Here is a 15,676-nt window from a genome sequence, read left to right as displayed (position 1 = left end):
ATTTGGGAAAAGTGTGAGGCAATTATTGTCGATAGCGGAGATACCTAATGTAAATGATATGTCATACCCAGTGATTCACGATGATGTAAACAGGGCTAACGATAACGCTGAATTGTTGTGTACTATATGTATTGATAACAGATTGGTTGTCATTAATAACCTCATGTATGCTGACAAACATTTTCCTGGTGATAAAACATATCGGAGACGCGGCACCTGGGTTTTGGAGGTGGATACGTGTGTGGCGTCACCGTCTCTGATAGACTATATGAGTGATTTTTCTGTGTTAAGGCGGGGTGACCTCCCTTCCGATCATGCCCCCATTACAGTAACAGTTACGTGTTCAGGCGCAGATTTGGACAGTCTCATGACGAGGGCGGGGTCGCTAGGGGATCACGCAGCCCTTCATGGAAATGCTGGCAAGACTTGTTTAATGAGAAAGTCACTCAGATTTAACAGAATCAACAAAGAAGCATTTGTGAATAATATTATGCAAAGAGTACCTAATGAAGATTATGTAAATGTTGATGCTTTAGAGAAGCGCATCACTGACGCTTTATACTGTGCGGAGGACAATGTAGGCAGGGTAAACAGAGCAGTAGAGATAGGTGGTAGCAATCTTGGTAGGTGGGAGAGGCTGCTGGATGACGCAAGAGTGTGGAGAGCAATTGATTGGAAAGGAGACTTTAACATGGACAGACCTGATGAAATCTTGTGCCCCAGTGATGAGGATTTTAAATTCCATTTTGAGTCTGTGCTGAACAGAGAGGATGTGAACAATGAGGTTGTAGATGAGGTGACAACTGATGTCACTATCCCCGTACTGGATGAGCCCATCTCGCCCGCACAGGTGCACCAACAATATATAATAATAATAATGACGTATAGAAAAGGGGGGGAAAGGAAGGAAGGTAAGAATGATTGTGTATATGTGATGAGTGTTATGCAACCAGGGCGACGACACATGGTGGCAGGAACTAGGCCTTAGTTTAGACTCCCGGCCTTACTGAGAGCTCAGGTCCTGGTTGCATTGTGTGTGTGTGTGTGTGTGTGTGTGTGTGTTTTAAGTAGGAGAGGAAGAATTTAGACTACGAGAAAGAGTGTCGGGGCTTAACCCAACGTGCGTGTGTTTGGTTTTTGGGAAGGGGGGGGGGGGTCTCGCACGTGTACTGTGTTGTTACTTAAGGCGGGAGGAGTGAATAGCTACGGCTTTCTCTGCCAAGCATTAGCTTATTGGCTGCCTCTCAGGTTCATCTGATCTTTTCCGGCTCCAGAAGCCTGGGTAGGATGGTAAGATAGGGGTGTTTGGGTAAGGTGTTGTAGCCCTAGAGGGCTTGGGTAGGGGGATAAGGAAAGGGGAGGGGTGGAGGAAGGTGGGTATCTTGATGGGGGGGTCAGTGTCTGAGGCGGGGGTGCTGGATATGAGGATGGCGGGTTATTACGTGGCTGCCGTGATCTTGATAATGGGTGTAGGGGTGGTTTTGAGTCTTAAGTGAGTTGCTGGGTGTGAACTAAGTAGTTAATTAATGAAAGGGTCAGTAATAAATAAACTATTGGTGCTTAAGTGAACAATGGGGTTGGTGCAGGTCTTGCGTCAGGGTGGAAGAGGTTGGCTAGAGGTCGTGTGGGGGGTGTGATCCGGGTGAAAAAGTCGATGAAGTCAGTGTGAACGTCGGTGAGTTTGGTGATTTGCTTTTGTTGTAGGTGGTGAAGGTAAGTGTTGATGGGTGGAATGTTGGCGCGTTCATGAGAGTGTATGTTGGTGATAAAATCATCCCACCGTATGCTCAGTGCCCAACGTAACTCTGGCCTGCTGGCATGGGGGTTTTATAAGTAGAGGCAGACTGATGGGCGCCGCATTGGGGGCGGGGCTTGCAAGAAGGGAAACTCCCATAAAATAGAGGGGAGCCTTATGTAACTTCGACGAACCTTTATACCGATCATTGTCTTTTCGTTTTTTTCTCTCTCTCTGTCTTGTTCTTGCGTTGCCTCCATGTTAAGCCCCGAACACACTGGGCATCAAGTTGCGCAACGATTGAAAATCACCATGTCACTTCATCAGCCTCGCGTGATGGTGACAGGCAAGCAGCGTGGAGTCAACCTTGTATGTGCTGCCCTCGCGCGGCGATGACGACTGACGTTAGCCTTGACAATCCAATGGTGCCACTTGAACAAATTTTGTGGGTAATTCACTGTCAGATTTCGAAAACTGTACAGTGCTGAACGTAGGCAAGACCATGGGAGATATTACATACAACTTAGATAACAAAGTAATTAGTAAATCGGAATGCGAGAGAGATCTAGGAGTTATGTTAGTTCCAATCATGACATTATCCCCCTTATTCCTACAAAATAAGTGAACAATTAGTGTGCAACGACGTCCGCCTGTCCACATACATGCTCGTCGTTCATTTGTTTTTCCACAGCAGACGATTTTCCACAAAACGGCAGCACTGGACTACAAATCCTCCTCATCTCCCTCACACTAACATCCCATCCCCTTGTCTCATCAGAATTACGTCTAGTAGCCTTATAGGTATTATTTCTTTGGGCCATGATACTTCCTGGCTGTCAGTGCGATATCCTTGTGTCCTAATGTAGTCACCTTAATGGCTAAAAACAGCAAATAGCCAACACTTACCTCAGGGGATTGATGCAACAGCAACACACACACACCCTCGTCCTTCCACTGTCATACGGCCATTAGTAAAAGTACCCAAGTAGCGACGCCTACCAAGACGACAAACTTGTCCAGCTACTTTTATAACCACTAGATGGTACCCGGGCCCTCTCATAGTAGGGGCAACTCCAGTATTTTATTCCAGGTACTGCTTGGCGATAACATTCAGCTGAGAGTGAGACATACTGCTATAAGAGTGTCAATGCTGTCTCTATTAACTCTCATGATCGTACAGATCTCTTTACCAGCCCTATCCAAAAATAACGTGTGTGTGTGTGTGTGTGTGTGTGTGTGTGTGTGTGTGTGTGGGTGTGTGTGGATGTTTTGTGTGAGGGGTGGTGGGGGAATTGGAGTGTATAGATTTATGTGGTAGCAGTGTGTGTGTGTGTGTGTGTAGGTGAATGTATGTGTGTGTGGTGGGCGGGGGTGTTTCGTTTGATGTGGTTGCAGTGTGAGTGTGTGTGTGTGTGTGTGTGTGTGTGTGTGTGTGTGTGTGTGTGTGTGTGTGTGTGTGTGTGTGTGATTCTGTAGGTGAATGTGTTGTGTGTGGTGGGTGGGAGTGTATAGTTTGATGTCGTTGCAGTGTGTGTGTGTGTGTGTGTGTGTGTGTGTGTGTGTGTGTGTGTGTGTGTGTGTGTGTGTGTGTGTGTGTGTGTGTGTGTGTGTGTTGGGTGGGTGTGTGGGTGGGTTTGGATGTGTTGTGTGTGTTGGGTGGTGGGGAGATGAGGGGTGTATGATTTGATGTGGTTGCAGTGTGTGTGTGTGGGGGGGGTGAGGGGGGATTTGTTGTATGTGTGGGGGCTGTATGGTTTAGTGTGGTTGCTGTGTGTGTGTGTGTGTGTGTGTGTGTGTGTGTGTGTGTGTGTGTGTGCGCGGGGCCAGTGTGTTACCATGGCAACCTCCCCACACCACCACAGTTTCATACACAAATTTCCCCCACCACCAACTACTGTTAGAGAGTATGTGTGTGTGTGTGTGTGTGTGTGTGTGTGTGTGTTAGTTCACTACCTGTCAACGAACCTTGGTTGTACATAAACATGCTACTAAAGTTAGGGCACAAATATAATGTAGTATGCTATGAAGTCAACTACACTCATAATAACGTCAGGATTCTTCTCCCCTATCGTGTCTCCGTTCTCTGCATCTGTCTGTCCTCTATCTGTCTGTCTGTCTGCCTGTCCCTTTATTGCAATTAACAAACAACTCTCAACTGTCCACAACTTCCTAGAATATCATACTATCCTGCATTATATTACTTTTTTCAGGGTAACCTGACTCAGATTTTCGTCCTTTTGCCCCTTATTTCACATGGGTCATTGGCAGAAAAGTGCAGCGCTACGGCTCCTCTTCAATGGCACCTTTTTGTGACTTACATGTTCTAGTATTAATCCATTGCTACAACTCAGTATTCAAGATGGATAGATGGAAATTGTAGGCCAAGTCAGAGTACAGAATGAAGTCAAACAGCATACATTTGGTGGGTGCAGTGGGAACAAGGCGACAGATCACAGACAGGGAGGACAATGGCGGGAAAATCCAGCAAAATCTAACCACCAGCTTATGAAGTGACGTCAACAAAACTCGTGCCTCATAGTCGGTTCAAACGCCAGTCCACTTTATCAATAAACACCTGTGGTTCTGTATTTCAACTTCACCTAACCCAAACCAACCTAATCATAACTAAACCGATTTATTTTAGCCCAGTCTTACCTAAACTATAAATATTTGCTCGAACTGAATTTCGCCTGACCTCGAATGTCCTAATCCAACCTAAATTAACCCAGCCTAATCTAACTTAACCTCACCTAACCCAGTCTAATTGTATTTAACCTCACAATCTCACGTAACCTCCACATATCAAACCTAACCAATTCTGACGCAGCCTAACCGCATCTAACCCTACCTAATCCTACCCAGTCTCACTTAACCATACCATACCTGACCTAACCCAACCCAGTCAAGCCTAAAATGACCTAATCCAAACGAACCTAACCCAGCCTAACCCAACCAAATAAAACCCAACCCAAAATCTATCAAAACCGATGTATTCTAAAGCAATCTAACCTAATCCGTCTATATCTAGTCGAACTGAAGCCAACCCAACCAAAAATTACCTAATCAGACCAAACCCTGCCCAAAGTGACCTAACCTAACTTTCGATCGGCTATAAATTCACTATTTTTTTTTTCATAAGAAATTTTGCTGCTTTGAAAGTCAACGGATTTAACATTCCAAGTTTCGCCTGTTCTCTGTACACGTATAAGTGTGTGTGTGTCTGTGTGTGTGTCTGTGTGTGGGATGCTGGTGGTGGGATGCTGGAGGGTTTGATAATGTTTGTGTTGTGACAGCTTTATGTGCCTAGTTACCTCCGCAAGTGAAGTTGAAGGAAGTTATGTATTCACCCGTGTCTGTCTGTCTATCTATCTGTCAATCTGTCTGTCGTTCTATTTGTCTGTCTATATGTCTGTCTGTCTGTCTTTCTGTCTGTCTGTCTTGCTATCTGTCTGTCTGTCTGTCTCTCTATCTGTCTGTCTGTCTGTCTGTCTTTCTATCTGTCTATCTGTCTGTCTATGGCCAAGATATATCAAAAACTTGCTATCGGCTTTCAATGGAATCTTGTAGGTAGGTGGGCACTGGGTCAAGAGAGAGACTATTCGATTTTTCATTATATTTTTTCACTATTACGCTTTTGGCTCAATAAAAAGGAAAGTGGAAATCTAGGAATATACTGCACCTTAATGTGAAAATCTGGACAAATTTCTCCATAACAAAATATAAATAAAAATAATCTTTCTCTTGACTTGAAAACATGAGTTAACTTCGCTTGTTTTTTTTTTTTTTCTGCCTCCAGAATCGTACTGTAAGCTGCTTTGGAAATTCTTTATATCTCTTCTTTAGCGATTTAATCAGCACATTACACCACAACACCCTGTTTTATGAGAGAGATGTAAACTCTGCCGATATGAAGACGATTTTAATAGCTTACAAGAAAATGTTAAGACGTGCTATGCAAAAATAAATAGCTAAGGAAGGGGCACTGAGAAGACTCCCGTGCTTCCTAAACTACTACCCTGTTTCCAAAAGGCGTATGACACAGAAATTTGACTTAGCTTTTAACATCAGGGGGAGCTGAATGGATGGATGGATGGGGAATCGTGGATCTTTGACTGCTGACCAAGTTCTTGCAGTTCCGTCCGTCCGTCGACCTACCGACAAAAATCATCATCAATATCTTCATTATCATTAATATAATTGTCATTATTATTATTATTACTACCATTATTATTATTATCATAACTACAATCATCATCATCATCATCTTCGTTGAAATTGTTATCATGACTGTAATCATCATCATCATCATCATCATCATCATCACCGTAATCCCAACTCTGTTACTTCGTACTGAAGTTAAATCATCATTATCATCAGAATCAACATCATCATCATCATCAATATCATCTTTATCATCATTAATATGATCATCATCAATATCATCTTTATCATCATTAATATCATCATCATCATCAGGCCCTGACATTACCACTGGAGGATTAGGACCCCTCTCATCTTTCTCCAATCTGATACACTGGTTGTTAGCCTCTTCCCATATCGGTGGATCTCCGAGTTTCATCTATCTTGTTCCCTGTGTGCCTCTTCCTGTCACTCCACCTCTGGCCTGCCATTCAGTTACGCTGCCTGTCCATCTGTTGCCTGCTCTGTGGAAGATGTGACCAGCGGAGTGTGTGTGAAGGTACCTGGAAACAAGCACAGAATTACCAGATGCGGGAGCTTCAAACCCCTTTGTTTAATCCCCTTGGTGTGGTGTGGTGTGGTGGGAGGGTTTTGTGGTGTAGCGTGGTATAAGGGGAGGTTTTGTGGTGTAGCGTGGTATAAGGGGAGGTTTTGTGGTGTAGCGTGGTATAGGGGGAGGCTGTGTTGTGTAGTGTGGTATGGAGGGGTTTCTGTGGTGTGGTGTGTGGAGGGTTGTGTGGTGTGGTGTGTGGAGGGTTGTGTGGAGTGGTGTGTGGAGGGTTGTGTGTTGTGGGGAGGGTTGTGTGATGTGGGGAGGGTTGTGTGGTGCGGTGTAGTGTGGTGTGGGAGGGTGGTTTTAAGTTTTGTGGTTTGGTGTGGTGTGGGAGGGTGATTTTATGTGGTGTGGTGGGGTGTTGGAGGATGATTTTTTATGGTATGTTGTGATGTGGGAGGGTGTTTATGTGTGGTGTGGTATGGTGAGGGAGGATGATTTCTTGTGGTGTGGTGTGATATGGGTGAGTGGTTATGTGTGGTGTAGTATGGTGTGGAAGGATGATTTTTTGTTGTGTGGTGTGGTGTGGGAGGGTGGTTCTGTGTTGTGTGGGAGTGTGATTTCGTGTCATGTAATGTGAGAGACTGGTATGGTGTGGTGTGATATGGTGTGGGGGGGTAGTATGGTGTGGTGTGGTGTGGTGTGGGTGAGTGATTGAATGTGATTTAGTGTGTGGGGCTGGTAGAACGTGACTTGGCTTCAGTATAATCTCCAAAGCCTATATGAGTACAACACCTCTCATCCGAAAATTGTTAGTGAGAAGCAGACGGGCAGGGCCGGTCCTAGAGCTACTGTGATAAAATGTAGAAAATCATGTGTTGTATCCTTAAAATTAAAAGTGCATAATTCTGTGAGGTTAATTCTTCCATCTAAATAAAGGCCAAAATATATGTATTATTTCAGACACTCATATTCATCCACTTCCTAACGATACATAAAGCGACGATGATCAGTGACTTATGAAACCCTGTTATGTGATCTATGGGATGTAATAAGCTTTTCAGAATATTGCGTGTCTCGTTACTCTATGGGTAAAAGGTCCTAAATTCTTAGCCTAATATTTACCCTTGAAATAAAACTATGAATGTGTGGAAACAATTCTGCCATTTGAATAACTGTAGTATCATCAACCAAGATATACATACATGAACACAAGCGAGCGCGCGCACACACACACACACGCACACACACACACACACACACACACACACACACACACACACACACACATGCCCAGTCACCAAAACATTTGAGGTTCAGCCAGTGACTTGAAGATCATCGTCGTCGTCGTTATGATCGTCGTTGTCGTCTTCATCTTCGTTGTCGTAATCATCATCATCATCTTCCTCGTCGTCCTAATCATCATCATCATCGTCAGCAACATGTTACTGTCATCCCAACACTGTAAAAGATGTAGAACAGATGTTATATCAGAGTCATCACCTTTATCATCATATTCATCACTTCCTTCTAATCAAATTGTAGAATTTGTACGGGAGTCACATTATCATGATCATCATCATCATCATCATCATCATCATTGTCATCATGATCATCATGATCATGATCATCATCATCATTGTCATCATCATCATCATAATTGTCATCATCCCAGCTGTTTCATCGAGTATACAGTTTCATCATAATCATCATCATCATCACAATAATCCCAGCTTAGTTAACTGGTACACGAGTTTCAACATCACAGTCATCGTCATCATCATCATCATCATTATCATATTCATCCCATTTCTGTTAGTTCGTACAGAGGTTAAATCCTCACTGGTATCGCCAGTAGTAGCTGTATTATAATCATCAGCATCATTATCATCACCATTATCATCATCAGCCTGTGACACACCACTGCAGGATAAGGTCCCCTCTCACCTGTCTCCACTAAGATGCTTTCGTTGTTAACTTGTTCCGTCCCAGCTCGGTGGATCTGCGAGTATCATCCTAATCTTGTTCCCTGTGTGCCTCATCCTCTCACTCCATCTTTGGTCTGCCATTTATTTACGCTGGCTGTCCATGCGTTACTTGTTCTGTGGAAGACGTGACCTAAGGACTGAGTGTGGACTGACCTGTAAACAAGAGGATAAATATACGTGTGTTGCAGCATCAATACTATACCCTGTTCACTCTAATTTGGCGAAAAATTGCAATCTCTTTCTTAAATTTTGTGTTGTGACAAGGGGTTAACACTAGAATGGTGCTAGTCATGAAGAAGTGGTATGGAAATGATGTAGAGCTGTAAGTTTGTCTATATCTTTCACTGAACTACCGGAAATAAGCTGCAAAAAAACGACTATCTCGGCCTTGGTAAAATGAAGGAACACCACCACAATATAAGCGTACGTGTGTGTGTGTGTGTGTGTGTGTGTGTGTGTGTGTGTGTGTGTGTGTGTGTGTGTGTGTGTGTGTGTGATTAATACGTGAAGTGTAGCTAGGAGTGTGTGATAAAAGCTGGTGTAAGTGAGGCAGACAACAGAGTACCGCTCCGTGTTGCCGTGAACTTTGTAGCTGATACACGGAGATACTTTAAGTGGACTTAATTTACATAGTCACAATGGCCAAATCATTGAGTGACCTAAGGAAAATGCAGCGCAACCAGCTGACACGGCTGACAAAAGAAGATTTAATTGACAGTATCCTGACAGCACCTGAAGGAAGTGACGGACAATTGCTGGAGTTGACCAACAAACTTCACGCCCTTGTCAACAAGGTGGCAGAGTTAAGGAGAGCTGGTACCGCACCGGATAGTAACATAAACAAGAGACTGGACGAACTACAAACCCAGGTAAAAAAACAAGCTGAGGTTATTTCAAAACAACAACGTTACCTAGAAGTCATAGACCGAAAAGAAAGGAGAAGAATTTGGTAATAACAGGAGTTCCGGATGAGAACGAGGCGTTGGATGGAGCAACAACAGAGGTAAACAAACTAAACAAGATCTGGTCTAAGGTAGGAATCAGTGAAGAAGTTCAGTCACATCGAAGGTTGGGAACCACAGGGGCAGACAACAGGCGGCGGGCCATCCTGCTAACAGTTGACAGTAAGAAAACAAGGGACAGGATTTTAGAGAATGCTAGACAGCTTAAGCAGGCTGGTAAGGAGTATGAAAAGATCTTCATAAAGAAGGACGTCCATCCCAACATCCGGAAAGAGTGAAAGAGGCTGCACGACGCGAGAAGGCTGAGAGGGAGCGACCCGAGAACGCTGGCTGTGTGATAAGCCTGGACACGAGGGAGAGGAAGTTCTACAGGGACGGAGTTGTGATCGACGCTTGGAATCAACAGTCTTTTTGAGCAGACCACAGCATCGAAATACGATTAAGATTCTGTCATGGAATGTAAACGGTGTTTGAACAAAACTGGAGAAAAAACCTGTGCAAGACTTGCTTCAAAATTATGACATCATTAGTTTAAATGAGGTTAAGACGTCATTACCTGTTTCCTTTCCTGGTTATGTGTCATATAAAAATGATGTAAGAGGTTCATCTGAGCGGGGGGGGGGGAACAGTGGTATTATTAAAGAATCATTTATCTGATGCAATCGTAAATATTGATACCTGTATGGAGGAACAAATATGGATTCAGTTTCGGTATGCACCAAAGTGTTTATTTGGATTTTGTTATATACCCCCATCTGACTCACCGTACTATTCTCACGACTCATTTGCGTCAATTCAGGAGAAGTTAAAGACAAGTGAAATGTGTCAGGAGTGCGTTATAATAGGAGACATGAACGCAAGATTTGGAAACTTTGCTCGAGAATTGCCCAGCCACGTTGAGTTACCAGATCATGATAAATATTCCTATCCGGTCTTACCCGATGATGTACGGTTACCCAGTGATAATGCCTTCATACTATCGAGTATTTGCAAAGAGTCAAAGTTGGTGTTAATCAATAATCTAAAGACTCCTTTTAAGCACTTTATGAGCAAGAAAACTTTTAGGAAAGGTGATGAATGGATATCAGAATTGGACACCTGTGTTGTGAGCACCTCGGTGTTGGGCGGGGTGAGTGGGTTCTCATAATAATAATAATGACGTATAGAAAAGGGGGAAAGGAAGGAAGGTAAAGAATGATTGTGTATATGTGATGAGTGTTATGCAACCAGGGCGACGACACGTGGTGGCAGGAACTAGGCCTTAGTTTAGACTCCCGGCCTTACTCAGAGCTCTGGTTCCTGGTTGCATTGTGTAAAGTGCATGTGTGTGTGTGTGTGTGTGTGTGTGTGTTTGTGTGTGTGTGTGTTTTAAGTAGGAGAGGAAGAATTTAGACTAAGAGAAAGAGTGTCGGGGCTTAACCCAACGTGCGTGTGTTTGCTGTTGGGAAGGGGGGGTCTCGCACGTGCACTGTGTTGTTACTTAAGGCGGGAGGAGTGAGTCGCTACGGCTTTCTCTGCCAAGCATTAGCTTATTGGCTGCCTCTCAGGTTCATCTAATCTTTTCCGGCTCCAGAAGCCTGGGTAGGAGCAGGACCCACCTATACCAGGTCAGCCAGCCTGCTCTGTTCGCGCAGGGGATTAATGGGGGAGTGAGGTGTAATGACGTCAGCTTCGCCTCTCGGCCACCAGCACTGCCGCTAAGCCCAGTAGAAAAGCTTACTATCTTATCATTTGATGAAATGAGCCTTGCTAAGCAGTGGAGCTACGATAAAGCAACAGACACACTCTATAAGCCGTACAAGAATGTACAAGTTGTCATGCTAAGAGGCTTAGCTAGTAAATGGAAACAGCCAATATATTTTGCATTTGATGAATCAAATATGCATAAGATTTTGTTAGAAATAAGTAAGAGTGTAGAGTCAGCAGGATACGCTGTTGTAGCAGTAGTGCATGATCTGGGACCTTGTAATATGCAGGTATGGAAAGAATTTGGTATTGATCCTATAAAAACTAAGAGCGTATCCTTCAAAAATCCATGTGCTGAAAGGGAAATATTTCTTTTTGCTGATGTGCCTCACCTGATAAAGCTCGTCCGAAACAATTTTCTTGATTCTGGTTTTGTTTTGGACGTTGGAGACTTTGTTACTGTTGCATGCATAGGGAAATGCTCGCAAAGACTAAAACGGAGTATGGATTGGCTTATAAATTAAGTGATCTTCATCTTAACGTACATGGACAGCAACGGCAGAGAGTTAAGTATGCTGCACAGTTGTTGTCAAAGACCTGTTCAAAGTCTCTACAGTATTTAGGTGACAAGGGTCTTTTGGAAAGCAAGAATTGGAAAACAACTGCCGAATGTATTTCATTGGTAGATGAATGGTTTGATGCGATGAACTCGTCTATGTACAGTGACAAAAAAGAGCGTTGTGCATATGGAATGAATTTGATAACACAGGTAAACATTTTAGATAAAATGATTGATGTCATGGAAACCATGAGAGTAGGTAACTCAAAGTCATTGTACAATTTTCAGAGAGGAATAGTTTTATCAAGCCTTTCACTTAAAAGACTGTTCCATATGTTGAGAAGTAACTACAATCTTGAATTCATAATGACCAGAAGACTGAATCAGGACTGCCAAGAACATTTCTTTGGGTGTATAACAAATGAGTGGACCTCAGGATCACCCGGATGCAGTCAACTTTAAATATAGACTGAGAAAGTATGTGTTGGGAAGGGATGTTCAGTTGGTCAGTGAAGCAAAAAATATAAGTCTAGGAGATGAGACCGATACATGTTTGTTTGATAAGACTCTGCCAGGTGAAACCTCCAAACATGTTGATTCAAGTGACCGTGAACTGGCTCTGGAAATTTGCCTAACGAGTTTAGTATTCAAGAATTTGGAGTTAGATATTGATAAGGAAAATGATGACATATCTGAAGAAATCAGTGAAGATAATGAAATTCTCTCACCTGGAAAGGTAAATGCAATATCTACTGGCAGTGTTATAGAAGATGAGTCCTTGCTATATATAGGTGGCTACATTGTTAGGAAATTCTCTCACAAGTATCCCCATTTAGGATATAGGGCAGGGGACTGGGGAAAAGATAAATCATGGACTGAAGTGGTTAGCAGAGGACAACTCTATATGCCATCAGAAGAGTTTTCTTCTCAGTTACATATAATGAGAGAAGTATTCAAATCTACTCAAGGTGAAGGTCTGAGGGAAGGTCCCAGGTGTGTTAAGACTCTCTCCTCAGAGATAGAAAGCACTGGAATATGTTTACCATCAGACGGAGTTGAATTTTTTGCTAGAATATCAGTATTCTTTAGGATGAAACATTTAAATAAAATTATAACCTTCAACAAACAAAAGGATGCCTGTAGAAGCCTGTTAAGAAAAAAGAGCAAAATAATGTCATAAATTATCTTGTGACACAGAGCCACGGCATCAATACTGTGCTATGTTTAACCAGTACAAGCTCACATTATTATTAGACCATATATTTTCATTCTTAGGTTAGTTATCAGGATTATATTGTGTGTATTTTTTTCTCTGTAAATTATTTTGTCTTATAAGCCATGAGTAATGAACACGGTTAGTTTCAGCTTAACTGTTCATTGAAGCTGTCTCACTCTCTTACTGCATTTCCTTGTATTCAGTTTATAGAAATAAACTGTTAATTTTATTAGTTTATTAATAACTTGTTTTTTTGTTACCCTTATGTTTTATTAAAAAAAAAAATGTGATAGTGACAACAGCTGATCAAAGAGAAGTGAGAGCGTGTGGAACCTGTAACTCCCTTCACTGAGAGGAGAGGCGAAGATGACGTCACTAAGCTAGCCTGCGCAAGACGGGCTTATTCTCGTCCCCTGGCTGGCTGACCTGGTATAGGTGGGTCCTGGGTAGGAGGGTAGGATACGGGTGTTTGGGTATGGTGTTGTCGCCCTGGGGGGCTTGGGTTGGGGGATATGGAATGGGGTGGGGTGGAGGAAGGGGAGTATGGGGGGTCAGGGTTTGAGGCGGGGGTGCTGGATATGAGGATGGCGGGTTATTACGTGGCTGCCGTGATCTTGATAATGGGTGTAGGGGTGGTTTAGAGTCTTAAGTGAGTTGCAGGGTGTGAACTAAGTAGTTGATTAATAAAAGGGTCAGTAATAAATAAACTATTGGTGCTTAAGTGAACCCTCAGCGAAACACTTGCCATGACGCGAGACTGGTGTGCCGCGGAGCTGGGCGGCGCACACCTCCACTCCCCGTTTAACATTTGGTAACTGAGGCGCTGATCGCTGGAGGTAGACGGCCTGGCGCCATGGCCTAACAGAACCAGATGTACACCACACCTCTCCAAGAGCGACACTGAGGGTCGCTGACTGGGCATAGGGGTTTTAAATGGGTACAGGCAGACAGGTTGACGCCGCATTGGGGGCGGGGCTTGTAATAAAGAAAATTCCCACAAAATGTAGGGGACCCTTATGTAACTTCGACGAATCTTTATACTGTCCATTATCATTTGTTTTTGTTTTTTTTTTCTCTCTCTCTCTCTTGTTCTTACGTTGCCTCCATGTTAAAAGGTCCTTTTATTTCTTAATGGCGGTGGTCTAATATAAATTTCCATGTGGCTCTATATGTGGACACTCAGTGGATTGTGTTTTCCATTCTTTCCATCGTTCGTTCGTTGACGATTTCCTCCCCTATAGGGAGGGCCGGGCCTTACATTAGCCCAGTCGGTGGATTTTTGACTGGATTTCTTAGTTGGTTGTGTGGGCTGTATTTGAGGGGGAAGAAACCACCGTGATGGTTCTGTATGGTCTTTTTTTTTTTTTTATATAAATAATATAGCTCACAGGTGCATCATATGCCTGCACACGTTGATGTATAAAAACATCCGCGCATGCAGGCACAAACACACGAGTGATTTTAGAGTGGGAGGGTATAATGGAACAGGTGACCACTAGGTGACCGTTAGGCGCGGGGATTAGCGGGGATTAACGGTACCTGAACCGTATGAAAGGGGGCATGGTGACTGAGACAGCTGTGGCTGCCTGATTGAGTGATTTAAAAGGGTGGGGGGAAGTGTGCAGTGATGTTTGCTAGGGTTGTTATGGGTGTATTAGCAATCACTGCAGCAGCTGCTTTTTTAAGTGTCTCCTCGGGGCTGGCTGCCGTATTTATGCGAGGCGTATCTGGGTTGGGGAGATTGACAGGTCTGTTAAATTTATTGGTGTTTCGGCAGCTGAGAATATAGTGGAGAAACGGGAATGGGGTATCAGTGTTGCAGTTTTCACACGTGCTGGGTTGTGCCTCATTTGTGAGTATATGGGCTTTACACTTATATCCCAAGCGGAGGCGTCGTATATTTTTAAGTGTTCTGCTTTTGAGTTTGTTAATAGCATTTATTGGCTCATATTTTGTAGCGGCAGCATACCATATTGCAGAAGGGGAGCCTGCCTGGACTTGATGCTCGTGTTCTGAGCGGTTGATTGTTGCTGCCTGCATTTTAATTGTTCTTTTGATCAGAGTGAGGCTCGGTGTTATGTCAACCTGAACGTGTGAGTATTCTGTGGTTTCTTTGCCTAGTTGGTCTGCCAATTCATTCCCTTTGATACCTACATGGCTGGGTATCCAATTAATTGTTATAGTTCCGCCAGCATCTCGTATTTCTTGCGCGGTGGCGATTATGTTAGTAATTAAATGGGTGTTATCAGACGGCTCCTGTTTTCTTAGCGTTTGTATAGCGCTGGCGGAATCTGTATGGATGATTGTATGGGATGTTGGGTTGATGTCTAGGGCATCGTCCATGGCGGTAAGAATTGCAATTAATTCAGTCTGGAGTGTAGAGGCTCCATCTGATACACGCAGGCCAAATGAGTGTTCTCGGCATACGACTGCCGCACCTGCTTTATTGTTATTCACAGAGCCGTCTGTATAGTAGGTTGAAGAGAAGGGGGAGGTGAGGAGGCAATTTGCATTAAGCTCTCTTGGCGTAATTGTTGTACGGGAGTGAGGGCTTTGGGGAGAGCTTGTAATGATAAGATTGAATAGGGGGGATCCCAAGGGTGGGGATGATACGCTACACTTGGTTCATCTGGGGGGAGATTTATGATGGGATTCTTTCCAGCTAATCTACAGTTTATCACATCTTTCCTGGCTTATTTCCCAGCGATATCTATACTGCATTCGGATTCTACACTAAGTTATTTCCTGCTTAATCAGTTGCTTTGTACTGTGATCGTATCGTATCATTTATAAAAGCTCCAATAAGCTTGCATGCGTCGGCCTTAGTCACATGATGG

The 15,676-nt window shown here is 43.5% G+C and overlaps 1 protein-coding gene across 1 annotated transcript; it reads right to left on the bottom strand.

The window, feature by feature from the left end:
* Positions 1 to 14,438: 14,438 nt before the first annotated feature.
* LOC145411147 (uncharacterized) lies at positions 14,439 to 15,182 on the bottom strand. The gene has a single exon (XM_080281201.1). The coding sequence runs from the start codon at positions 15,180 to 15,182 to the stop codon at positions 14,439 to 14,441; it is 744 nt and encodes a 247-aa protein (XP_080137327.1).
* Positions 15,183 to 15,676: the final 494 nt, after the last annotated feature.

Source organism: Coenobita brevimanus, chromosome 88, assembly GCF_032717465.1.
Source record: "Coenobita brevimanus isolate Jiangsu-jjx chromosome 88, ASM3271746v2, whole genome shotgun sequence".
Lineage (NCBI taxonomy): Eukaryota > Metazoa > Arthropoda > Malacostraca > Decapoda > Coenobitidae > Coenobita > Coenobita brevimanus.
Note: the sequence above shows the minus strand (reverse complement) of the source record. Positions and strands in the feature narration are given on the sequence as shown.

What these genes read in the sequence shown, in the direction of transcription:
- LOC145411147 (XM_080281201.1), bottom strand. Translation starts at nt 15,182, where the DNA reads ATGGACGATGCCCTAGACATCAACCCAACATCCCATACAATCATCCAT.